Source organism: Ailuropoda melanoleuca, chromosome 5 (genome assembly GCF_002007445.2).
Source record: "Ailuropoda melanoleuca isolate Jingjing chromosome 5, ASM200744v2, whole genome shotgun sequence".
Lineage (NCBI taxonomy): Eukaryota > Metazoa > Chordata > Mammalia > Carnivora > Ursidae > Ailuropoda > Ailuropoda melanoleuca.
In genome coordinates this window covers 76,178,466-76,203,429 of record NC_048222.1, presented here as the reverse complement: position 1 = coordinate 76,203,429, position 24,964 = coordinate 76,178,466, and the positions used below count along the sequence as shown (strand labels likewise).

At 53.9% G+C, this 24,964-nt stretch overlaps 1 protein-coding gene across 5 annotated transcripts in view; it reads right to left on the bottom strand.

Annotated features, from left to right (window-relative positions):
- The window catches only part of GFRA2 (GDNF family receptor alpha 2), a 103,621-nt gene that overhangs the window by 19,750 nt on the left and 58,907 nt on the right, over positions 1-24,964 (bottom strand). For 3 of the 5 annotated variants that reach the window (XM_034661315.1, XM_034661316.1, XM_034661314.1), the window contains 3 exons: positions 13,083-13,192; positions 12,185-12,325; positions 10,146-10,318 (listed from right to left, as the gene is read on the bottom strand). In XM_034661315.1, the coding sequence (XP_034517206.1) occupies positions 10,146-10,318; positions 12,185-12,325; positions 13,083-13,192 (424 nt within the window). Of the gene's footprint in view, positions 1-652; positions 707-10,145; positions 10,319-12,184; positions 12,326-13,082; positions 13,193-24,964 lie in introns of all 5 variants that reach the window. The other 2 variants (XM_002914785.4, XM_019794732.2) reach the window with 1 other exon arrangement.

Below are 24,964 nucleotides of genomic sequence, written 5' to 3'. Positions count from 1 at the left end.
ATCTATGGACACACACCAGAGAGGAGGGGCATGGTACCAAGATCTCAAGCAGCAACTTCCATGGTCCACAAGCACCTGCTTCTTAGAGGTGAGGAAAGGGGAGGGGGGGGAGAAGCTTNGGAGGGGAGGAGGGAGAAGCTTTGTTCTTCCTGCTCCCAAATCTCTTTGAATCCCTCTGCCCCATGAAGCTTCCTTGCCCATCTCTGACTCTCTCCTCCTCAGAAGCTTATGCTTCCTTTCTTTTTTATACACATGTAAATACCTACACACACGGTATGGATGCAGTCAAAGACACACTCCTGTGTTGAACCTCCTTCAAGGAAGGGACTGTGTCTTTTTCCATCTCTCTAGCTCTTCGGTATCACAAAACCAGCATAGAGAAGGTGCTCAGGACACGTGTCATAGTCAGGAAGGCTTGAGAGGGCCTCTGCTCAGAGCAGCTCCTGTGTCTCACCCAAGGAGATGGCCAAGGGCACCGTCTGCCGCCTTGCCTGCACCCCCAGCACAGTGAGTGCCCACCCCAGTCTAGGCGGGCCAGGAGCTCAACTAGCCTGGCCCGTGCAATGGGATCTGGCGGCTCCAAGTCCGAGACTCACCTGGAAAACACCCCCTCTGGCCCCTGCACCCACCCCTCGCTCTGCCCCTCACTCACCTCTGTGAAGCACATGCTTAACTCTTTGGAGTTATTGGCCTTCAGCCCCTGTTCCTGTGGAAGGGAAGATGCTAGTAAGGACGGGCCACCAAAGCTGGCTCTCTGGCCGAGCTTTGTCCCATGACTTGAATGAGACCAAATATTCTGTGGCCCTTCCCCCCACCATTGGCCTCATTAAGCACAGAGTGCATGCGAAGATGCTGGATGAATCCCAAGCAGCAAAGAGACCCTTGTCCCTTTCTCACACCATCAGCACTTAGGTCCTGTCTCCCCTGGGCTCCTGGAGAAGAGATTCCTAACTCTGCTCCCCAAATTCAGGCATTATGTAGTAATAAGCTATTTGCATGTCCGTCGACTATACTCAGAACTCCTTTTCACAAGGCAGGGACCATGGCTTCTTTTCCTTGCATTGGGCAGTGTCTGGATCATAACGCCAACTCAGTAAATGCTCTGCTAGATGCATAAAAGGATGAATCAATGAAAGAATGTCATAGATCAAAACGGGGATCCAAGGGCCAGCTCCAAAAACCTCATAAACCCTTATCTGGGCTGGTGGGGAAGAGAACTGTAATTGATTAGTGATGTCTGCCACTGGTGCATATTAGGAAGACATCTGGCAACAGGGCCAGGTGTTGGCCATTCCACCCTAAACAGATGTGTGGCACCTAGGAGCATGGTGGCCAAGGTGAGGAATGAGAAAGGAAGGCTGGCTTGCTGATGATTCCAGGGCTCTCTACTCCTGGCATAACCACTTGGACGCAGGACCAGAGGGTGTGCATGAGAAACCGTCCTTTGCTACCATCATAATAATGATCCATGGGAACCAGCTGGGGGACATGGTGTTTCTACCCTGGCTTCGAACAGCTTGGTTCCCAAGGCACTTGTAGGCAAGCTGGCCACCAAAAGCACCGGGAAGCCCAAGAAATTATTCCTAAATTGCTGCTCTTGGCCAGAAGTATCAATAATCCCTTAAACATCACAGGCACTCTACCACCCAGGGCATCTGGTCAGCTAAACAAGGCCCAGCTGTCACACAGAGGCCAGCCAAAATCAAAGCCTCTACCAATGCTGGAGACGTGAGCACAGCGAGGAAGAGCACGACAGGGATGGAACCAGGGACCTGACCCAGGGAGATCTTGTTCAAGACTACAGTGCCAGTGACTTCAGGTGCCAAGGTCCAGCCCAGCCAAGCCACCCATGTTTGTCCCTGCAGAAGGGCCCTTTGGAACCCACAGCTCCAGCCAGGGCGGTGGGAGGCCACCGCGGGACAGAGCCCACCCACCCTGCGCCACCCCCCCAGGGGGGCTGTGCTATCACCATGTCTTCCATCCAACCGCCCTCCTCTTCAGCAATCCACCCTCAGGCACCCCCCGTGCAACTCGCAGCACCTGCACCACCCTGCGCCACGTGGCCCAGCCCCCGCTCCTCCCAGCATTCCTCCCGCTGTCCCTGGCTCCAGGTCTGACAGGCCTCTTTCCCCTCCAGCGCGGGTCCTCTTCCGGTGCGCCCCTTCCCCCCCAGTGTCACTAACTGTGCAACCTGCGTAGAATCAGACAGTCCAGATCAACGTCCTTACCCCCAGGCCAACCAAAGCAAGTCTGTTTTGATGTTATAAGTTAGAGTTATACACAAAAATGATTTTTAAAAATAGTCTACTGCTTCACAAAAAATAAGGTTTGAGAAGACAGCTAAACTCAGTGACCTCTAAGGCCTGGCAGTACAAGCTTCCGTGATGGGACGCCAGCTCTCAGGGTCCTCGGCACAGGGGCCAATGCTGGGCCTGGAGGCCTGCACCCCAGCTCACCCCATGCGGGGAGAAGCCCGCCGAGCACCGGGGCCAAGGGCTCAGCCAGCGGGGAGGAGGTGCGATCTGGATGTGGCCACCCTGCAGCCGCCGGCCCGTGGCTGGACTTGCCCCCCAGGCTGAGAGGACTTGACAGGCTCCTTTTAAGAGCACACAGGAGAGGGGGCTGGTAGCAAGTATTTGAGGAAAAAGGAAGGCGGGGAGAAAGATGTAAGTAAGAGAGGAACAGAGAAGAGAGAAAAAGGAGAGGCATACCCCAGGAGCCAAGAAGCACACGTCAGGGAGGGTGGGGGGTGATAGGGAGGGGCAGGCAGGAGCAGAGGGGAACAGAGGGAGAAAGGGGGCAAGGAACTGAGAGGAAGGGAGGGCACAGAGGAGGAGGGGGGTGAGAGAGAGGGACAGGAAGCTGTGGAGGGCGAGTCTCCGTCCTCTCATCAGACCCGTGTTGACATGAGAAAGTGACACTGCTCCCTGGGCCAGCCCCAAGGCAATCCAACCCCAGGGGGTCTCTGACAAGTGCCACAGGGACTTTGGGAGAGAAGGACTGGCCTCCACGAAGACCAGGGCTAGGACCCGTCCCCTGCCCCATGTCACCCACTGTGTATCCATCATCCACAGCATTGACCTAAGTCCTTCTGAGCCAACGACAAGTCAGTCCAGTAGGCTCCGTGCCGTCGGCCATATACTGACCGTGTGCTGAACCCCCAGGTCTCGTCGGTGACGTCTGCGGCTTCCTCTTGCTCCCCTAAAGTACTTCCTTCACGTGCTCGGAAACCTAGCTCGCAGACTTTTATCCTCACAGACCCATCCAGCCTTTCCCTTTTAAACCAAAGGGCCCTAATCCTTGGTATCCATCCCCACAGGACCACTCCTGCATCCGAGGAAGGAAGAGCCTGAGAGGCCAGAACCCTGGGCTCGACTCTTGTTCATCCAGTGACCCGTCCAAGTCACTTCACCTCCTGTAACATCAGGTTTGTCTCTATAAAATAGCGATAGACCAACGTACCTCACTGACCCACTGTGACAGCTACATGAGACAGCAAGGCTCTGCATACCTGAAAGGGCTCCTTAACCCCACAAGGCCTGAAGCTGAGCCGAACTGAGTTGTGCATGCCAAGGCGGGGCCTGTGAGAAATGCCGCAGGGCCCCGGAAGGGGCTGTGAGGTGAAAGCCCTGGGGCTACCTCCGCCCTACCTGACCGCCTGAGAGGCGAGGTGGGGAGCAGTCTCTGCCCAGCTGGACAGGAGCACCTGCCTTCCCGCAGACACAGAGCAGACAGTGAAGGCTGCAGTCATCTCCCCAGGGGCCACCTGAGACCCTCACCCAGCCCTGGCCACACAGAGCAGTGCGGTGGGCGGGGGGGTGCCCACCAGCTGACCTTCTCTGAAAGCGGCCTGTGCGCGAGGTGCAGAGAGAAGGTTCCACTACCTCATGGCAAAACCACCGGTGGCTCAATCCACTGCCTGTCTCGCCCACCATTAACTTTCCCTCACCATTAACTTTCCGCCACGGCTCCCGCAAGGGGTTCCAAAGATGAATGAGTCACAGCCCTGCTCACACCCTAGTGAGAGAAATAAACATCCACACAGTCACCTCAGCGCCAGTTAAGAAAACAGGAGCAGGAGAGGCAGTGTCCCTCCCCAAATCCGCCAGGCTGCAGGCTGCCCTCTGAGGCTGTGCCCCTAAGGCTGCCCGTGATGCCCATCTCACCCAGTTCTCCTGGACTCCAATGGAACAAGTTTAGCGGAACAGAGCTGAGCAGCTCCAACCCCTGCCCCACCCCCCTCCCAACTCTGAGCCTCTTCCCCCCTCAAGGCCAGCTGAAGGACCGTGGGGCTACCGGGTCCCAAAGGGCTCAGGTCTGGGCTGCAAGGACGGCAGGGGGAAGAGCCTTTAATAGTAAATCCCTCTGACAGAGACTTTGTGCCCTTGGCTGTCCTGCAGGTTGCCTCCAGAAGGATAGCAGCTGGTGGCACTGGGGGACTTGAATGGGGGAAGGGGCACAGACACAGAGGGAGAATGGCAGCAAAGGCAAAGTTCATCCTTCTAGAAATTTCTCCGGGGCGGGGGTTTGTCCAGGCAGTTGGGAGGAATTATTGTCTTCCTCCTCTTCCTTGCCCACCTCTGTCCCCACTTCCAAAGCTAGGTCTGGCAGTCCCGGGGCCCTGCCAGTCTGGCATCCGTGGGAACACTGTACCCCCGGCTTCCGTTTTCTGGCGCCAGCCCCAGGTCTCAGTGTCCTTGGCCGCCTTTCTCCTGACTGGCCCACCTAGTAACTCACTCCTCTTCCCCTCCACTCCCTGCCACCCCCTTATCCAGCTGTCCTATTTTGCCTACCTGTGACTATCAACTATGACAAAGATCAAACAGGTCTGCCGGCGCGTCTCCCTTGCCAACCAGTCAGTGTCCACCTGCGGTCCCAGGCAGAGATCCTCCCAGATCACAGAGCTCATCTTCCCACCACCACACTCCCCGTCAAAGCCTTTGGTGGCCCCCCCACACCCCCACTTCAGCCTGCTCATCAGATTGTATCCCCACCCATCCTTCCCATGTGGGTACCCCGTGTTCTCACCAGCCCAGGGCCTGCCGTTCCTCTAGACCAGGGGGCGGGCAAACATCTTCCGCAAAGGGCCTGGTGAGTACGTATTTTAGGCAACTCTGCCTGTAGCACATGGATAATATGTAAACAATGGGGTGTGGCTCTGTTCCCATAAAACTTGACTTACCCAAACAGGTGGCAGGTCAGATTCCCTACCGGACCTGTTCTGTGCTATGCTGACTGCGTGCCCTTGCTCCCACTTGCCCCTCTGCCTGGACACCCTCACCCACTCCACTCCAATTCCATGTCGCCACATACTCAGTCCTCCCTGGTCTTCCAGGCCTAGCACCGGGGTTAACAGTGTGGCCCTTGAGTCCTCTGCTTCCACTCCCAGTCCAAAGCAGCCCTCCCTCCTCTGGATCCGTCACCTTATCAGTCGTCCTGGTGTGCCGGTGGCTTCCTCCCCCCATTATCTGAGCATGCCTTCTGCCCATCCTACCAGTGTGGGACAAGGTGCTGGCCTACTGAGCTGGTCAGCCTCGGAGCCTGGAACAGAGTAACGTGCAGTACGGATCTATGCGGAATAAATGAAGAAAGGGCCTGATGGACAAATAAATAAACAACTACAAGGGGAACTAGAGCAAGGAAAGAAAAGAAGGAATGCAGTCAGGTCTTTCAAAGCTTGGAAACGAGCCATACTCATACATCAGAACTGTACGTACACACTGCCAGGCCTCTTGGGCCCCCCACTCTGATGCCCACGGGCCTGGGCACAAGGTCAGAGATCCATCCCGACAGCAGGCAGCATGAGGAGGGACGAAAGCATCCATGGGCTGCTGAGCCTCTTGTAGGTGTGTGGTGAGGGGGGCTTGCATCAACCCCTCCAAATACATTTCTAATGCCGCTACATGTGGTAGGAAGTACCAAGAGTAAGAGTAAAAACTGGCTGGTAGAGACAAAAAGAGCAAAGGACGCTGTGTTGCCAGGGCCCTGCAGCCCAGAGAAAGGCAGGACTCCAGGGGGTCCTTGCAAACTGGCCCAGAGAAAAGCACAGGGAACACCAAGGACACTGGAAACAAACCATGAGCAGAGAAAGCAAGAGCCCGCTGCTAATCTCCCCACCTCCCCCATCCCCACGGCACCGCCCTGGTCCAGGCCCCATCAGGTGACAGAAGAGCCTTCTAAACAAGCTTCATGGATCCTCCATAGAAAGACTTCTCCACCTCCCTACCCTCATGGCGGGCACACAGACGGCAGCTATGAGGAGGAGGTAAGCTGATCAGAGTTGCGTACAAGCAAGGAAGCACACAGAACCTGTTCTAGAACGGAGAGCGGCAGGTTCCAATAAACTCAATGAACCGGGGACTCTGGGTTCTTTCCTTCAACCTCTCTGGAGCACCCCCTCAGTGCCACGCACTGAGCACCGGCGTATGCAGGGCAACAGAGAGGGTGAGAGGCAGCCCCTGTCCCTTAGGGACACGCACCTGGGAAAGGCAGAGGAACACATCATGATGGGGGCTCAACTGAGGCGAGGCAGGAACAGAGTCAGGTGGGGAACACCCCGAAAGGTGAATCCAAGCAGGACTCACTGGGCAGAGAGAGGAAGGACAGGCACTTCGCTCCGAGGGACAGACAAGTGCACGGGCCGGCGTCTTGCTCACCCCAGCCCTCACCCGTACCCCAGGGGACTGGCTGGCTGGGCTTCAGGGTCCAAGCCGGACCCGCCGCCTACAGAGAAGGGAGGGAATTCACACAGAGGGGTGTGTATGTACACACATACAGGCAAGGCCAGAAGGGAGGGGGAGAGACCAGTTTGCAGATCCTGCCACGCTTTCTCCCAGTTTCAGCGAGTTCCAGGCAGGCAGGGTTGCCTGGAGCAGGGGCCACAGCCAGGAGTGGAGGCACAGGAGCACAGGACTCAAAACAGCATCGAGGGTGCCTAGACACAGGGCCACCTCAGGGGCCTCCGAGCTCCTGGCACCTCTGTGGAGCCCCTCCAGCAGCCCCGTGAGCGGGCAAGAGCTCCTCCGGCTGCAGACCCCTCCCCCACCATGGCAAAGCCCCCAGGGCGGAAGATCTGGAGGGGGATCCCACTGTCCAGGAGCTGCGGGCTGGGGCTCTGGACAGGTTACCTCCTTTGGGGTTTGAGAAGGAGACCTCAGGAGGCCCTCTGGTCCTAACGTCCAGTCACTTATGTGGGGTCCCCAACTGGCTGCCATCTCTGGGTCAGTGAAGGGGGTCTCTAAGGCTTCTCCAAGGGCCTGGGCCTATTGATGGGGAGGAGGCAGAAATAATTAAAGGGACCTTGCCTCTCTCCCTCTCCAGGGTTGTGTGGGGTACACAGCCCCCCCACTGTCCCCCCCCCAGCCTCAGCCTCCTCACTCAGGGACCCCGTTCTGTAGCTATGGGTGGCTGTCACTCTCAAAGCCCCCACAAAGGCCACCACGGAGCCCTTCCAAGCCAGCAGAGCTGAGGGGGCGGGTACGAGCTGGGGAGGGGACAAACCACCCACGCCAGCCTCCAGCAGGACGGAGGGCAGGGAGGAGGGCTTATTCACTCTGCACTCCCGCACCTGGCACAGAGTAGTAGGTGCTCACTGAACACTGTGATGAATACAGATCAGGGGCCCTCCCAGGTTCAGTGAGAAGGAACCAGGGGTGATGGTTGGTGCCCCCCGCCCCTCCGAGTGTCTGGATCTCTTCCTTTTCTCCTGGAATGGCTGTTCTCAGCTGTCCCGCCCGCAGGGACTCAGTCACTAGACTGTGAATGGGCGGTCACAGGGTCCAGGCCTGGGGACCCCTGCGAGTCAGCCTGCCCAGCCCAGCCCCCCGGCATCCATAACACCTAGCATGCACAGAGCACTGCTCTGTTCGCAGGCACCTCCCAGACATCAGCTCACTTGCAGATCGTGTCTTAACTCCACTGGAATCAAACCAAGCGTAAGACCAGCCCCCAGATGGTGAGTCTGCAGAAAACCAGGCTGAGGCTAAAAGAAACCAGGCCACAGTTTAGCAAACTGCCGAGTGAAAACGGGGGGGGGGGGGGGGGGGGGGGGGGGAAGATGGGGGTGGAAAGGAGTCCGAGCCATCAGGCCCTGGGCGGGCTGCAGTGGGGGCAACAGGCCACGGCCTCGAAGTCCTCTACGTTCACAGCAAGTCACAGTAAGCATCCTGGGAAAGGTCAGCTGATGCCGCCGAGTCAGCATCTCCCCGTGTAAACCAGCTCTGAGGGGCTCAGGGAGGCCGGTGGTGCCCCGACGGACACAGGGGCCAGGTGGCCCAGGCCTGACCGGCGGGCTGCCCGCCACTCTGGCATGAAATTGAGCGGTGCCTGTGCGGCAGGCCCTGGGCCCCCGCCGGCAGCCACGCAAGCATGGCTAGTGTAATTAGGAGCTGCCCAAGGGTGACACGAACACCTCAGCCCAGATCTGCAGGGGTGACCTAAGGAAGGGGTGCAGGGCCTGGAAGGGCCCATGCTGAGTCCGACACGAGGGTACTTGGAGGTCAGCTATCGCAGCACAGAGAAGCCCACCAGGAGGGAAGGGGGGGGGGCTTCCCAGCCAGGACGGGCACCTGCACCTGCTCCCGCAGTACAACGGGTCCCAGGGCACCGGAACACCCCCCGCCAGGCCCTGTCCCTGATCAAGTCCTCATCCTGGCACTGGGGGGTTTTCCAGCTTTCCTGAGGTTATAACTGACCATCAAAAATTGTATGTATTTAAAGCGTACGACATGATGACCCAAGACACGTATACATATATTGTGAAATATTCATAAGCCAATTGACACATCTGTCATTTCACATCTTTACCATTTGCCTTCTCTTTCCCTTTCTGTGGTGAGAACAGCTAAGGTTTACTCTCAGCATATTTCCAGTACACAGTGTCAGCTACAGTTCCACAGCTGTATGCCCCCTGTGGATGCCGTGAGCCTGCCGCCGCACTCACACCCGCGTCCTCACCGCCTCGCACACAGCCAGGCCTTGCTCTCCCCACCCCCGACTGTACTTCAGAGCCCCCAAACCTTTTGGGCAACCGTGGGCCCAACTGCCCCACCATACCCCACCACCCTCAAACTCACTCAAGTCTTTCCTCTGCTCTGATATTCTGCACGAGGCCCTCTTTTATACTCTGCTCTAGGGGTGTGTGTGTGTGTGTGTGTGTGTGAGAGAGAGAGAGAAAGTGTATGTGTGTATGAGCATGTGGTTGAGAACATGTATGTGTGAGTTGAGTGTCTGAGAATGTGTGCGTGAGAGTGTGTGGATGTGCTATGTGAGTGTCCGTGAGTATGTATGTGTGTGTTATGTGAGTGTAAGTGGTGTGTGTGTGTGTGTGTGTTCTGACTAGAACCAACTTCCTAAGCAAAGAATCTCCTGTAGGCACTGTCGTGCAGGCCTGAGGGCGATCAGCAGCAGAGAGAAAGGCTGAGCGGGGAGCCCTATGACGTGCCCGCATGGTGCCATATGTGTCCCATTATGGCACTGACCACAATCCACGCCCGATGCTCGTTGATTTGTTTGACCCCAGACTAGACCATAAGGGCTACAAAACCCAGGATGTGTCCGTTTCATTCACCAATGTCTCCCTTGCATCTCACGTTAGTCCTGGAGCACAACGCACACATTAACACACACCGTGGGATGGATGGATGGACAGACAGACAAATGAACACCATGGGTTCTGGAGTATGACATTGGTTTGAAATCTCGTTCTACCACTAACCAGCTGTGTGACCTTGGGTATGCTGCCTAACCCTCCTGGGCCAGTTTCCCATGCATAAAACACCTCACTGTGTGAAAATGCAATGAAATAGGTAGAGAATTTGCAAGCACAATACCTGGTAATTAGCAGATGGTTCGTGATGGTAACCCTTACATTTCTCTGGAGCCCCATGGCATCCAGCACAATCCTCTGATAGGACAGGTGCTTCACGCTTGTAAGGTGAATGCTTAGGGAACGTCTGCGCAAAAAACTAGCCCCGACAGCTCTTCCCTGCTCTTGGGTCCTGATCCAAAGGAAGGAACTCATGCGCCCGTCCCTGGCCCCCAGTTGGCTAATGTCCCACCCCTCCTTCGGGTGTCAAGGTGCTTCTCTAAGGCCCTCAACCTGCCCCCCGCTCCTTTTCCCCAGCTGCAGAGCCATAGCCCCTCACCTGGACAGATGTGCAGGTGGTGATGACGCTGGTCCCCAGGCTGGTGCTATCACTGAGGTCATCTGGCAAAGAAGGTGTTTTCTCCACCCGAGGGGCCTGCGTGGCCTGGAATGAGGGGCTCTTAGGGGACAGATTCACATCTGTGCCGTTGCCAAAGGCCTGGATGGCATTCCCTGTGGGGGGAGAGAGCAGGTAGGTGCAGAGAAACCGGACACTGCCCCTCACATCCTAAGGCTGCCTTCTCTGGAACAACCCAGAGCTGGGGACAGGCTGTGGCTTGTCCAAACTTAACTTCTCCGGAGCTCCTTTCCAGACACTACTGACATCTTACACGTAGAGGAGAAAACAGCAAGAGTGAGGTTGGAAAAGACAAAGAAACCACAAGAGAAAGAAATGTGGAAGAGGAAGGGAACGGGAAGTGGATGTGGGGAGCCTGGAAGGAGCCAGCAAGCCGGGCCCGTGGCAGTGAGCACCGGCTTCTCTAGGGTATCCACTGCTGAAGACCACTTGCCCACACCAATCCCCCCACCTCCCAAACTCCCCCTCCCCAGCACAGGTTCTCCTGGCTCCAGGTCCTGCTGCTGGCATTCCAGGAGCCCCCGACTCAGCCCTCCTCCCGGGGTGGCCTCACCCACTCCCATACCATTACACCAATGCACTGAGGACTAAATAATGACCTCTTGGACAAAACTGTCCCCAAGACTTGACCCTGGAACAAAGTGCCTACAAACATCTTTACCTCCAAGTCCCAGACACACCTCAAGGTCATCACGTCTATGTCCCAACTAGGCATCACTCCCTCCTGTTGCATCACTGCTTTCTGGCCATGTTTCCAGTCTTGGAGGGGTCAACTCTCCCACCAGGCCCCCACTATGCCTCCCTAACTGCCCACTTGCCACCAGTAAGGCCTTCCTCCTAAAGACCTGTCCACTCCATCTCTCCTCTCCCCTCCCCACCACCGCTCCAGTTCAATCACACTGTCCTCTCTGTGAGCAGCTTCTCTGCTCTCTGAGCAGACTTGTGTTGGGCCACCTGTCAAAACCACATCCCCACCCCTCCACACCAGAACCAGAAAGTGGATTTTCTGCAATGTGGGTCTGGTACAATGCCACCTGCTGATGCCCCTTTAGTGGCCTCACCACCACCTCCGCCACATGCAGGACCACAAGATCCTAACATCTTCAGGACTGCAAGGCCCTTCACGAGGAGGACTCTCCCTCCCTGTCCAGGTGCTCTCTGGCAACACTAAGCGTCTGCAGTTCCTACAGGCTGCTTCTGCCCAAGGTGGACTGGCATGCCCTCCCTGCCTCGTCAGCTGACAGATGCCCAGTGTCCCTCAATGCGCCAGCCTCTGAGAAGCTCCCAGGGCCTTTTCTCCAGGCTGACTGGTATTGCCAGTCTGGGCTCCTGAAGAGCCCAGCACAGACCTCCACCCCAGCATCATTTGCCCCATACTGTGATCACAGTGACCCCATGATAGTGTGCCTTCCTGAGACTGTGAGCTTCTCAATGACAGGCACTGCGACTCACTTCTCTGAATCCCCAATGCTATAAAGAAAGGGAGGATGGATTGATGGAGGGAAGCAAGAAAGGATGGGGGGGTGGTGATTTTCAAATGGGTGGAAGGCATGGGTGTCAGCCTGAGCAGACCAAAGCAGGCAGGACTTGTGGCTAACTTCTCTCTCTAGCCTTTTGACTTGAAAAGAAAGTCACCGATTCTAAGCGGGAATGGATCCTTAAAGAGACAAGTGACAGATGCTGAGAAGGAACCTGGCTGAAGCTCTCAGGATAACAGACTAGAAACTTTTGACCTTGACCTGACATAGCTTCAAGGCCTCGAGTAGTAAACTGAGGCTGGCCTACTAACCATTCAGCAGGAGGAGTCTCCAAGAGCACACAACCCCAGGTCTCTGTAGGTTGCTGGGACAGCCCCATGGGTCACACTAAGCATCCCAGCGGAGAAGAAGGGGATGGCTACGGCAGCCATGCAGGGCTCCTCCGGGACGTGAGGGGCACCGGGAGGACTTGGTAGGACTTACGGAGGCACGGGTTCTCAGTGAAGTCCCTGAGGAACTTCTCACACTCCTCCTCCATGTTCCCACTCCCACGACAACTGCACCAGGGGGACACCACGATGCCAGTGGGGCTGGAGTCCACGTAGTTGGGTGTCATATCAAACCCTGGGCAGGGAGAAAGGGAAGGCAAAGGAGAGAGGAATGGTCAGGCCTTCTCTTTGGGCCCCAGGCCCCAGACACAACAGAGAAGCAGCTTGGGAACCCCCCTCCCTCCCACCTGGCCCCTCAAACACATATACATCCCAACTCACAAACACACTCTCAGCATGACTATCCCAGTGACGGAGGGGCCATGCCACAGGTAGCAGAGGGGCATGGACACGGAGGACAGAGCGAGACAGCAGAGGAGGTATCCAGAAGCCGCCACCCTGCCCCCTGCTTCCTGAAGCATGGGCCCATGCCTTCTCCGCCAGCAAGCACCGCGTGCGTTCTAGAGCCACGGAGACTAAGGCGCACATCCTGGGTTTAGATCCCAGTGCCAACATTTACTGGCTAGGCGAACCTGCACAAGTTACTCAATCTCTCTAAGCCTCAGCTTCCCCATCTATAGAACAGAGATACCAACCCCTCCCTAGTAAGCACTGTCGTGAGAACTAAAATAAGACCGTCTGTGTATACCGCTCAGTGCAGTACCTGGAATGCCCGAACCAGGCAATAAATGTTACCTTCTCATTTCAAAAGCCTTATAAGACCCCCAGGGCCATCCTCCCTCCACAATAAAGGGCTGGCCTCTCCTCTGGTTTCCCACTGCAGAGAAGAGCAAGCTCAGGCTGTCCATCCTCCGGCCCTGAGCCGGGCCCCTGCCTGTGGGGAGTGGGCAGCTACGAGCCACCTCGAGCCCAGGTGCACGGGGGCGGCTTACCAATCATGCCGGCGTAGGAGCCCAGACACGCCTGGTAATTGTCGGCAGGGCAGCTGGTGAGCGTCTGGTAGGAGGCACGACAATTGGCGTGGAAGTCTGCCAGCCGGGACCTGGTGTCAGAAGAAGACCCAACAGAGAGAACGGTTTAGTCTGGCCGCCTTCCCACCTTTTCTGTGGCAGAGCAGCTCCTCCCCGCAGGTTCCCAGAGTGGGTGGAAGCTAGGAAGATGGAGAGGACTAACATGGGGGGACCCAAGCCTGTGGGGGGCTTTGGGCTGGGAGCTCCTGGGGACAAGACTTCCTGGAAAGCCAGGGACACAGTTGAAGCCTGGCGGGCTATGAATGGATCTTTCCATCAGAGGAACACAGACCGAACCTAGGGTGGGTTTGCCAAGGATGCCTGGGACCAAGGCAGGAAAGTGGGCTCTGCTCTCTGCTTGGCCAACACTCCTGGGTGACCTTGCCCAAGGCCTTCAACACATCACTCTGCCTGCCTGCAAATTTGCACAATAATCCCTGCCCCACCATCTCACAGGGTCCGTCTGAGGGTCACGGGAGCCAGCCCTCAGGCAGGTAAGGAAGAGTCTCCCTGGGGTGAGAAACCCGTGGGCTTTCTTGACTGGCCTCTTCTGAATCAGGTTGGAGCAAAGCCTCCCCTGCTGGCCCTCCTCCTGCTTCCCTGTCCCACGAGGGCAGAATCAGCCCTTTCTTGCCCTGGTGACATAAGCTGCCGTCACCCCTTCCCCTCTGTTGGCACCCATGACACTGCTTCATAATTACCTGGGCACCTCCCTCCTTGACTGAGCCGCCTGAAGGCAGATGCTCTCTGACGGGGGTCTGTCTCCAGCACCTGATGTGGAAGGTCCCACAGAGCCCAAGGCACCCAAGTCTGACCTGCCCAGCACCCTGGCTCCCATCAGCTTGGGCTGGGGGTGGCCATGTCACCTCTACCCCCACCCCGTCATCACTTCCTATAGGCGAGTGACCTTTGCCGTGGGGTCCTCATGTATCATACCATTTGTGTCTCATAGCAGCTCCAAACAGGGAGGAATAAAGTCTTGTTCACTGGTGTTTTCCCAAAGGGCACACACTAGGACCTCAAGAAATACATGCTCAGTGAGAAGGCTGTGGTAGCTGCAGAAGGGCCAGAACCCAGCCCTCGACTCGCTGCCCCCACTCTCTCCACGCTATAAGGTACCCCACAAAGCCATCCCAAAGGCTGCCCCAAATTCAGCTGCCCTGGTCATCCACTGGAGCTCTGTTCTGTCTGAGAAAGGAGCGGAAGAGAGAGACAAGAGGTTGAGAGGAAAACCCTCAGAGCAGACAGCTGGGTGTGTCCCACCACGGGACACATTCTGGTTTGTCCCAGGGCATACGGTTTGGGGAGAGGAAGCTCTCTGGGGGAATTCAACCCCAAGGATGCCTTACGTGTCCCCAGACCCTGCAGCCCACAGAGGCGTGGGAAACAGACGGTGAGCACCACGCTAACTGGCCGGGGACCAGCATTCTCGCTTCAGCCCCTAATTCACGGGGTGACTCAGGCAAGCCCTGACTTCTCCAGGACTCGGTTTCCTTATTTACCAAGTGAATAGAAAGTGCTCTTTGCAAAAGACATTTTCACAGTCTGGGAAGATGAGAAAGTTCTGGAGAGGGATGGTGGTGTTGGTTGCACAACAACGTGAATATACTTAATGCCACTGAGCTGCACACTCAAAAATGGTTAAAATTAAGTTTTACATAATGTATAAATTTACCACCATAAAAAAATGACTTAAGAAAAGATACTTCCACATTCATCCATTTATCATTCGATCCTCAACAAACACTGAGACCTGAACTCTTTGAGATGTGACAAGCAATTGTTGTTACTATCCTAGTGACAGAGGAGGAAGCCGAGACTCAGAGAAGCTACTTGCCCAAGATCATGGAGCTCCGAGCAGTGGAGCCAGGGCTCTGTCCCAGAACTAAGGATGGGGTGGGGGCCCTTTCCGGCAGGTCTCACTGCTCCCACGCAGAATTCCTTGAAGGGTCCTTCCACAACCAACATTCTGCATCCCTGAGAAAAGGAGATCTGCAGTTGTCTTCCATCTCACTCCTGCCCAGAAACACTCTATTCCTCACTACCCAGCCCCCAAGCAGGGGCTTTTCTAACCCAGGCTTCTAACAGCATTTCTAACCAAGGCTTCAAGTCCTGCAGAGTAAGACCTGGTCTTGAACAGCAAGAACAGCGTCTGTCCTACTGTGTGCCCTGCACGTGCACGAAGGCCCTCTGACAGTGTGAGTGGGGTGGCCTCTGCCCACACCCCAGTCCCCCAGAGACCTGGGGTGGGGGCAGGGACTTTACTAGGTAGAGAGGATTTGGAGGCAAGTGAAACAACAGCTCTAGGCATGTGCTGTGGGCTGAAGTGCGTCCTGACTCCCAGCACCTGTGATGGGACCTTACTTCGAATGAGCTCCTTGCAGCCTGACGGAGATGAGGGCCTAGCGGATGAGGGTGGGCCCTTGAGCCAATGACAGCTGTCCTTATAAGAAGGGGGAGAGGGACACAGCCGCAATGAGAAGGCATGTAAAGACGGAGGCAGAGACAAGAGGGACGCACCTGCAAACCCAGGAAGGCAAGGATTGCAGGCAAGAGCAGTGGCTGAGAGAGAGGCGTGGGGCACATTCTTCTCGGAGCCTTTCAAGGGAGCTCGGCCCTGCCGACACCTCGATTTGAGACCACTGGCCTCCAGAGCTGGGAGACATTAAATTTCTCTTTTGAGCCTCCCAGCTTGTAGGACTCTGTGACAGCGGCCACAGGAAACCCATGCAGCCCCTTCAGGGACTTCACTGCTCACTTTGGCCAAGTACCTCCCTCCAGAAGGAACCGAGGGCGCATGGTCAGGCCCAAAGCTAAGGAGCCTGCAGCTGGGCAGCATAAAGCCAGAACGGAGCTCCTGCGGGTTGTGAGCAAGGAGGCTACTAGTGACAGGCAAAGCCCTAGTTTCCATCTCCTCCCCCCAGAGGCGTTCAAAGTCATCTCTTAGCCCAAATACAGGAGGGCATTCCTATCCCGCCTGATCACACTAAGGCCGGGCTCCCTCTCAGCACCTCCCCAAGGCCCACCTGCAGCCCTTTGCCACCAGGCCCTTTCTGACCACCCCTGCTGTGTGGATTTCTCCCATCTCCGTACTCCAGCCACACCGAGAGTCTGGAGCCTGCAATTCATACTTAACTGTAGAGAGACCTACTGACACTGCCCTACTTGGTCTCTTGAACTGGGACGTATGTTTCCCGAGTGGCAGACCTTACTGATTTTCCTCATCCTTCCTCTAAACACGTACTGAGTCCCTGCCACGTGACTGACAGACTAAGGATGGGAAGGGTACGCATGTCAGTGCAATGTCAGAAAGAAATCCCAGCTGATGGGGTCAGGGTAGAATGGCCACCAGGCCAGGACCCAGGGCTTGAGGAGAAGCACACTGCCCACTGCCGCAGACCTTAGGGGAGCCTCCCAGGCAGCTCCACTCCCCAAAGGGCACACGGGGCCTCCTTCCCTTCTGCGAGGTGAGTTCTCCACTCACTGGCACCAGGAACCTCAAGGATGTTCCCTGGCCCCAGCATCCACAAGGCCTCTCAAAATGTCACTGGGGCCCACAGGCTAGAGAAGGCACAAAGCACAAGCAAGGAGAATGTCCACAAAGAGAGACAAGGCCACTGGACAAGAGATGAGAGAAAAGGAAGCGGGGAACTGGAAGGTGAAGGACCCCCAAGTAAGGGTGGGGGGAAGGGCAGATCCAGCTGCTGGGAGAGGAGAAAGTGTCTGTTCCGTGGCCATTCTCTATCACTCACTAGCTATGTGACCTTGGGCAGGCCTGTCATGTCTCTGAGCACAGAGTCCCCAGTTTTTCAACTGTGTGAGTCGTGCCCGCCTGTCTTCCTCAAGGGGCTATGTTAGCTAGCTGGGGCACTTCGAGGAGGCGTCAGCTTATCTTCCTTCTCTATCCAGACATCTTGTCCCCAGCACTGTGCCTACCAAGCACCGGCAAGTGCAAACAGGGAACAGCATTTCCTGTGTCCGGTATAGAAGGAGAAATACCTGTTCAACCTGGGTCGGTCTGCGTCCCATACAAGGCAAGCCGGGAGAGATGGCCCCTCACCCTGTCCCTCACCACAAGGCTCCAGCGTCACCCTGCTGGCCCCAGGTGCACGACGGCCTCCCTACCCACTGTTACTCTCCATGTCACTCTGAGGACACAGGAAGAAGAACACAGGCCCCAAAGCCAGGCGACATGCACAAGGCTCCTTTGCCAGACCCCTCGAAGGCCATGGCCTACCTCCTACAAGCAGGCCCCTCAGCTCTGTTCAGAGCACAGGGAAGAGAGGAAATAGGCCCGGGCCCAGCAGCCAGCAAACGGGCGGGTAAAGGGAAGGGCCATGGCTAGGCCTTCTGTTCCTCCATTTCTCCATTCTCAGCATCAAAGTGGCCTTGGCAAGAGAGAGGGCCAAATGGGGCCAGTTAGGAGGATGCCGTGTCCAAGTCTCCAGAAGGCCTCTGATTGCTCATACCGTCTGCCCCTCAAGACAGGCTGAAGTCCATGGCAGCCGGCTCCCTCTGTCCGCATCAGAGACCAAGCAGTGTCAGTTTCCTGCTAGCCGGCAACACGCTGGACTCCAGCCCCCATGTGAACCAGCCCTATGAATGCTCCCAGCCCAGCCCTGGGAGGTGCATTCTCCAAGGTCAATGTTATCCTTTTCACAATGCACGGCCAGCCACTGAGGCTCCCCGCGCCATCCTCAGGCTGCCAATACTCTTCCCTGCAGACACCGTGAGGTCAGCTCTGTGGACTCTGTTCTCACTGCTAGGAACAGACTTTTACCTTGGCCCACCCCCATCATTTGCATATTTCTGTCTTTTAAGAATCCCCATAAGAAAGATGGCATAAAAGAAAGCACGAGAGAAAGAGAGACAGACAAAGAAAAGCACAGAAAGCCAGCAAGAGAACCAATATGAACACAAGCCAAGTCCATCCTAGGGAGACCAAGTGGAGACTGCCAAATGAGCTCAGGGGCAGCAGGTGGCTCTGTCCGAAAAACACAAACCCTCTTTGGGCTGGTTTTACCAGCAGCTGTAGCCTATTCAATCACAGGCAAGTGTCAGGAGAGGCACGGAGAGACACTTGACCCCCAATCTGGTGAAACAGTTGCCAGATTAAATACAGGATGTCCATTTAATTTGAATTTCAGGTAAGCAACGCATTTTTTAGTGTAAGTATATCCCATGCAATATCTGGGACATAGTAACGTTAAGCTAAACATAACTAATACTAACACTAAGTGGTTTTTCATTGTTCATCTGGAATTCAAATCCTGAATATTTATTTGTTAGATCTGGCAACCCTATTTGACAGGCAGGTGTGCTCCTGCAGAGGGAAAAGGAGGCAAGGCTGGATGTGCAGAGATCCACCCACACAAGCGGAGATCACCCAACCTGGAGAGGCCAGGTAGACTTCCTACAGGTTAGCGGTTCTCAGTGTGGTCCACAGAGCAACAGCATTACCATCAACTGGGACCTTGTTAGAAATGCAAGTTCTCCAGGCCCACCCCGGACATACGAGATCTGAAATTCTAGGGGCCGGGTCCAGCCGTCTGGGCTTTCACACTCCCTCCAGGGGATGCTGAGGCACACCAAGGTTTGGGATTGTGCCCATCTGCATGGGCTGCAGAGCGGGGCTTCTGGGGACCCTTGAGACCCCACTCCCCAGTCTCAGCTTTAAATAGCCCCACTTTATGACCCAGTCAGGGAAGAAAGTAACGCTTCAGGCCATGACCTGAGAAGGCTCTTGGTCCCCAGACAAAGAGCACTTGTGTTTACACACATACACACACACACACACACACACACACACAGAGGCACTTACACTTGGACACACTCTTCTCAGTTCTATGCTTGGGTCTTAGCCAAGCAAAAGTACAAGCACCTATACCGCCCTTGATCTAAATTACAATTACCTTCCCGATCTCCAGTCTGTCTCCCCTAAAACAATAAAAGGTGAATCACTCCACAGAACCCCAAAGCATTCCAATGCCGACCAGTACATGGCATTTTGGTTTGAAGTTCTTGTCAGCTTCCCAAAATTCCCATTTATCAGGTTATACCTGTTATGCTGCTGCCATGGAAACCAATGGGTCTCTCTTGGTTTTTTATAGAAGTGGAAAAGGAAAAAAGGAAGCTAATATTTATTGAGAACCTATTATGTGCCCGACACTGTGACCTCATTTAATTTTCTGAACAATCCCACAAAGTAGACATATTCCCCAGCGAGGACACAGCCGCTCTGAGAGGCAGACCGCACAGCCACATGACCGACAGCCAGCACACCAAGACCAGGCACCTGCGAACAAGGACACGGTCTTTCCTCCCGCTCTGCTGTCATGATCCACCACAGCGGACAATGATTCCAGAGGCAGCCACCAGCGCTGCCTCATGCAAACGAACAGGGCACTTGAATATTTCATGGAGGGGAAAGGGGGCTCCCGAGAAGTGCAAATTACTCACGATAGGCCTCATAGACAATTTATGGGAATGCAGAGAAAATGGCTTTAATAGACCCAAGTGCCTCTGGAATGGCTTTCTGAGGTCCCCTCCAGCAGCGCAGGGCCTGGTTAAGTGGGTTCAATGTTATGTGACACTGAGAAAGGGGAAAATGGATTTCACCCACGCGGCTGCTTTCTGACACCTGCAGGGCTCACCGCGGACAGCCTGATCCTTCGTCCTTTCCAGGACACTGCCACCACGGATTTCATGAACTCAAGGTCCAACCTGGCTTCCTTCCCTTCTGTGTATTCTTCAAGTGTTCAGTGAATATTTATTCTATCTGCCCAGAATAGCAGCTTCCCTGGGGGTGGACTGAGGGAAGGGACCTCCTCCTCCAGCCGGGTAGTTCTAGTAAAGGCTGTCAACCATGGCACTCTACCGTCCTGGGCCGAAGGTGGACACGGGACCCAGGCTGGGCCAGCCCTACATCTCTGTCCCCGGCCACCCTGACTAGTGGTTTAGGGATGAGGAAGTAACACAAGCGAGGCTAAACAGGGTCCCTCCCTGAGGTTTTCCTAATGGAGATGACAAGGAAGAACACTCTTTTCTCTCTGGTTATGAGACACCATAGATGTGAGCCCGATAAATCAGGACGATGGTTCTAGCCTCATGGTCACAATAAGAATAAACACGCCACTAACCTGCAGAGAGGGGCAGAAACAAGAGACAAGGCGACACAGGCCCAGGCCCATTTGTATCTGAGTCCTGCAATATGCTCCTACCCTTTCTATTTGATTGGAAGCCGATAAATTCCTCTTTAGTTTTCTTAAGCTAGTTGGGACTCTGTCCCTTAAAACAGAAAAACTCTTGACTAATGTTTAGCTTTACTGTCTGATTTTATATGACCTTCTCTGTCCAAGTTCACAGCAACCAAAAAAGGCATACGCCGAAAAGGACACAGATCAAAAACCAAACCCACGAAGGGTCTGACTAACCCGTGTGAAAGCGCCAGCATTGCAGAACACCTTAGTGAGAGCTTTGGAAAACAGATGCTAATAGAATTCACGAAGGAAGATGGCCCCGGCCTCGGATTCATTCCCCAGCTTCACTAGAGGGGAATGGCTCAGACGGACGAGGCACAGAAAGCTGCCTTGCTATTAAAAATGACAAGGATGTAGATTGTGCCAATGTATGAAAAGTCAAACATGAAATCACGTGAAGGGATTAAAAATCAGGAGACAATACAGTGTGCACAGCCTGGTTGCAAACAGGGAAAAAATGGTAAATTTATAAACTAATGAGATCCAGAAGTAAATTTCAAAGATGCTAATAGAATACACTGTTCGTTATGTTCTCTTTTAATAAAGTTTCTTTAAGATTGTAATTATTTCTTCAAGTTTAATTGAATGAGGTCTCAGGAATCCTGAGTTATTATAAACAATGATTTTTTCTAAGCCTTCATTTAGGAAAAGTGTTACCGGTTCCAGGAGCATCAGCAAATTTAACTGACCCTCTGTCCCAAGACAAAGAGGGTGAGAGAAAAAAGCTACCATCTCAGGGAACCGGCTCCTCACTCCAGGGCAGCTCCAATACACAGGAGCTTACAGGTTGGAGACAGAACCCGGTGCCAGGCTGGGAAATGCAGACCAGGCCCTTCTGGACATGAACACGACCCCAGCGCAGGCTGCCACAGGTGGAAATGTTGGCTCTCCTCCCACAGGAGGTCCTGAACTCTGCGAGAGCCCCTCTCCCCTCCACCCCAGCCAGAAGCGCACCATAAGGTCCGTTTTCTGACATCTCGCCTGCTGGCTGGGTTTGAGGCTTGGCTTCAGCTGCTCACTAACTTTGTAACCTTGAGTAGGTCATTAAACCTCTCCAAGTCTCAATTTCTTCACTAGAAAATTGAGGTAATGATAGTATTTACCTCATGTGGTCATGGCAAGGACTGAATGAGATGTCCAATGAGCAAATGTACGTAAGTATTTGGATGGTGCCTGGTACATAGCAGATGCCCCAGCCCCCGCTTTCTGCCACCGCTGCTGAGATCAGAAGACCCCACTGTCCACTCCTGAGCATGCAACATGGTGCAGAAGGCATGCGCCCTCTCCCTTTAGGCCCAGCCCAGGCACATAACATCTCTGATCTCCTGCATTTGTACAATGTCACACAAAGTACTTCTCCTAACATCCTCACATTTTATTCTGACAACAATTCTCTGAAGCTGGCATTATTACCTCTGCTCTACAGATAAGGAAACAAAGACCTAGAGAGGTTAATTAACTCAGTTACTATCTCAGCAGCGAGGCCAGAAGACTGAGCTTCAAATCTTAGCTCCGAAGCCGACAGGGTTTTCCGTTCCACCATCCGGCCTGCCCCCTCACCCTCCATCTTTTTCCCAGCCCCCCCCCTTCTCCCAGCATTCTGAAGCCACAGAACGAGGAAGGTTTATTTCTCCTCTGGTGTCACCCAAGGGAATCAGTGGCATGCCCCCTTGGCTCCTTGGCCCCCCTCGCCATCCAGCCTGGAGATGCCACAGCATCCCCTTCTCCCCTCCAGGCATGAGGGCATCCGTAAGAAATGGCCTGGAGAGTGCTGTGGTTGGAACTGCTGCACCCCCAGCGGACCGGAAGCAATCAGTTAGACCCAGGCCACCATCAAGAGACAGCCACACCCACACCGACCACTGTGGCCAAGCCAAGCCTGCTTTAAGAGAGGATCAGGAAGGTCTGGATGGGTCTCCTACCCAGGGCCCAGAGATGGAAGCCAAGACCATATCCGTCTTCCCAAGGCCACCTCTGGATATACTCCTTCACGGCCTCTGAAAACACAAGCAGATAGGCAGATAGCCTTTTCTCCATTTTTCCCCAATCCCTTCACCTAAGTTCCAAACCTATTATTACCCAGTAAGAAGAGAAAAGAATTAAACATATGCATCATTTGATTTTAATTGAAGGACTGTTCTATTTCATTGAACTGCTAAGTAAGCTGAACAAGAGATTGTGTTTACATAAGCAAACCCTGAGTCACTATAGACTTGCTGTCACATTAAGTCAATACTTATGAAGGCTCTCTATTTAATTATTCAGTGAGGATTGACTTATTATTGTGTTAAGAGTGTGGTTAGCCTTGAGCTAGGTAGCCAGCCAGCTGAAAGATTTCTTTCAACTTTCTCTGAATGCTGATATGGTTCTTGGTGGTGTTATGAGGTTAGGTTTCTCCCCCCTCTCTCTCCCCACCACTCCCCTCCCTCCTACTCCAGAGCAAAGAGCTCCAGGTCCACCTCCTGCCATTTGGGGGTAGCAGGCAATCCTGCAGGGCCAGGGAGCAGGCAAGGTCCCCGTTCTCAGTGGTCAGCCACTCACCTGGTCTTCCTAACCTGAGGAATTAGTCCCAAGATGCTGACACCTGAAGTCCCATTAGCTTGTTTCCTCTGTTCTCTGTTCTAGCAGTTCCCACATTCATCTTTCCCCTTCCTGACCATGAGGAACTCCTACTCAAAGACCCAGATCCCTCCCCGTCATTGTTATTCTCAGCATTTCCCCTCCCTTCAACCTCCACAGAATGTGTTTCTCGGCCTTTGCAATCCATCCAAACCCTATTATTCCGTGGCATATTGTTATAGAGATTCAGACAGATTTTTACATCAAATAACATTTCCTGAAACATAACATATGAGAAAAATCCAGAGGTAGATGCTTAGCTTAAACTTCAGAGCAACAGAAGAGGGAGAACAGCATCGTGGCTAAGAGCAAAATCACCTTCAAACCCCAACTCTGCAAATTACAAGGGGTACAAACTTGGGTAAATACTCACCCCTCTGTGAGCATGCTAATCCATAAAAAAGGTCTAGTAGTTTCGGAGAAAGTAACGGAGATTCCCATATAACACCTTAGGGCTATGCCCTGCATGCTAGTAGGCTAGCCTTGGCTTTTATGAAGGGTCCATCTGACCTGGTGACTACAGACTGATGCACCAGGCTTCTTCAGTTCGTCGTGTACCACCCTGATGCCCCCCATAATCTAGACTCCACTAATGTCTATCTCATCTCTCCTCACACTCCTCCTCTCCCACCCCAAACCTCACAGCAGTATCGAAGAGCACACACATTCCCCAACCGAGATGCTTCACAGATCCTTATCCTGTGGAGCTGCTTCTACCAGGAATGCCATCCCCCAGCCATGTCCTCCTTAAACTTCTTGCAGTTCACCCTTCTAAACCCAGCTCAGGTGCCAGGTCTTCCAGAACCCTTTCTGTGAATGTTCTGCTCCAACTCTGAACATGTTTCATAAACTCTAATTAATGAGCTTGCACCACCAACCATATCATAATTTGTACTTTTCATATCTTATTCTCCCATTAAACTATGAGTTCTTTCAGAACAGGAACAATCTTATTCATGTTGGAATCTTCAGTGTCCGGAGTAGTACCAAATAGGGACTCAACAGCCACTGGATGGAAGGAGGAAGGGAAGGAGGGAGGAAAAGATGAATGAATGAATGAATGAATGAATGAATGAATGAATGAATGAATGATTACGTGGGTGGGTGGATGAATGGGTAGGTGGGTGGGTGGGTGGATGGATGGACGGATGGATGGATGGTTGGGTGGACAGATGGATGGTTAGATGAGTGAATGGATGAGTGGGAGGGTGGGTAGATGGATGGATGGATGAATGGGAACTATTCTGGAGGACTAGGAAACTTTCCTCAAAGCAGGAGGAGAGCCAAGAACTCTCCTATTACCTCCTCTTGAAAAATAAAATTATTCCAGATTTCTAGCTGACAGCACAGCAAAATGTGTCAACATTGCATTAATTTAGGCATCAAGAAAGACAGCCTTTTGGTGGGTCTGCATTCCTCCTCCAGCAATCCTGCCTGGTGGTTATTAGGAATTTGGAAAAGTATCTTCACTATGCCTGGTAATAGCCATCTGCTAAAGGAGGCCCCAGTGGCCTGCAAGAATTAACACACATCCTTAAGCACCAGTCTTAACATGAAGAAGTGCCTTGGGCCCTAGAGAGAAAAACACAATGGGTCCCTGTGGAGAAAGGCTGGGTAAACTGTCCATTCTCAAACAAGCAGAAGGGCAAAAGGAATCTGCAATGGGGCTGAGTATTTGGGTCAAAATGCCGCTGCTTATAAGCCATAAACCCTAGAACTACCACTGCATCTCTCAGCACTTGAAATGAAACCACATATGCAAAAGTACTTTGCAAAACAGAATTCCCTCTATATATGTATACTCTTCTTTTTCTTTTGGAATAAAAAAAAAAAAAAAAAGAACAAGGCAGGACTATAGCACCCAAATTCTCTTCTTCAGCTGACTCTAAGGTCCCAATCCATGCAGGCAGCCAGACCAGGGACAGG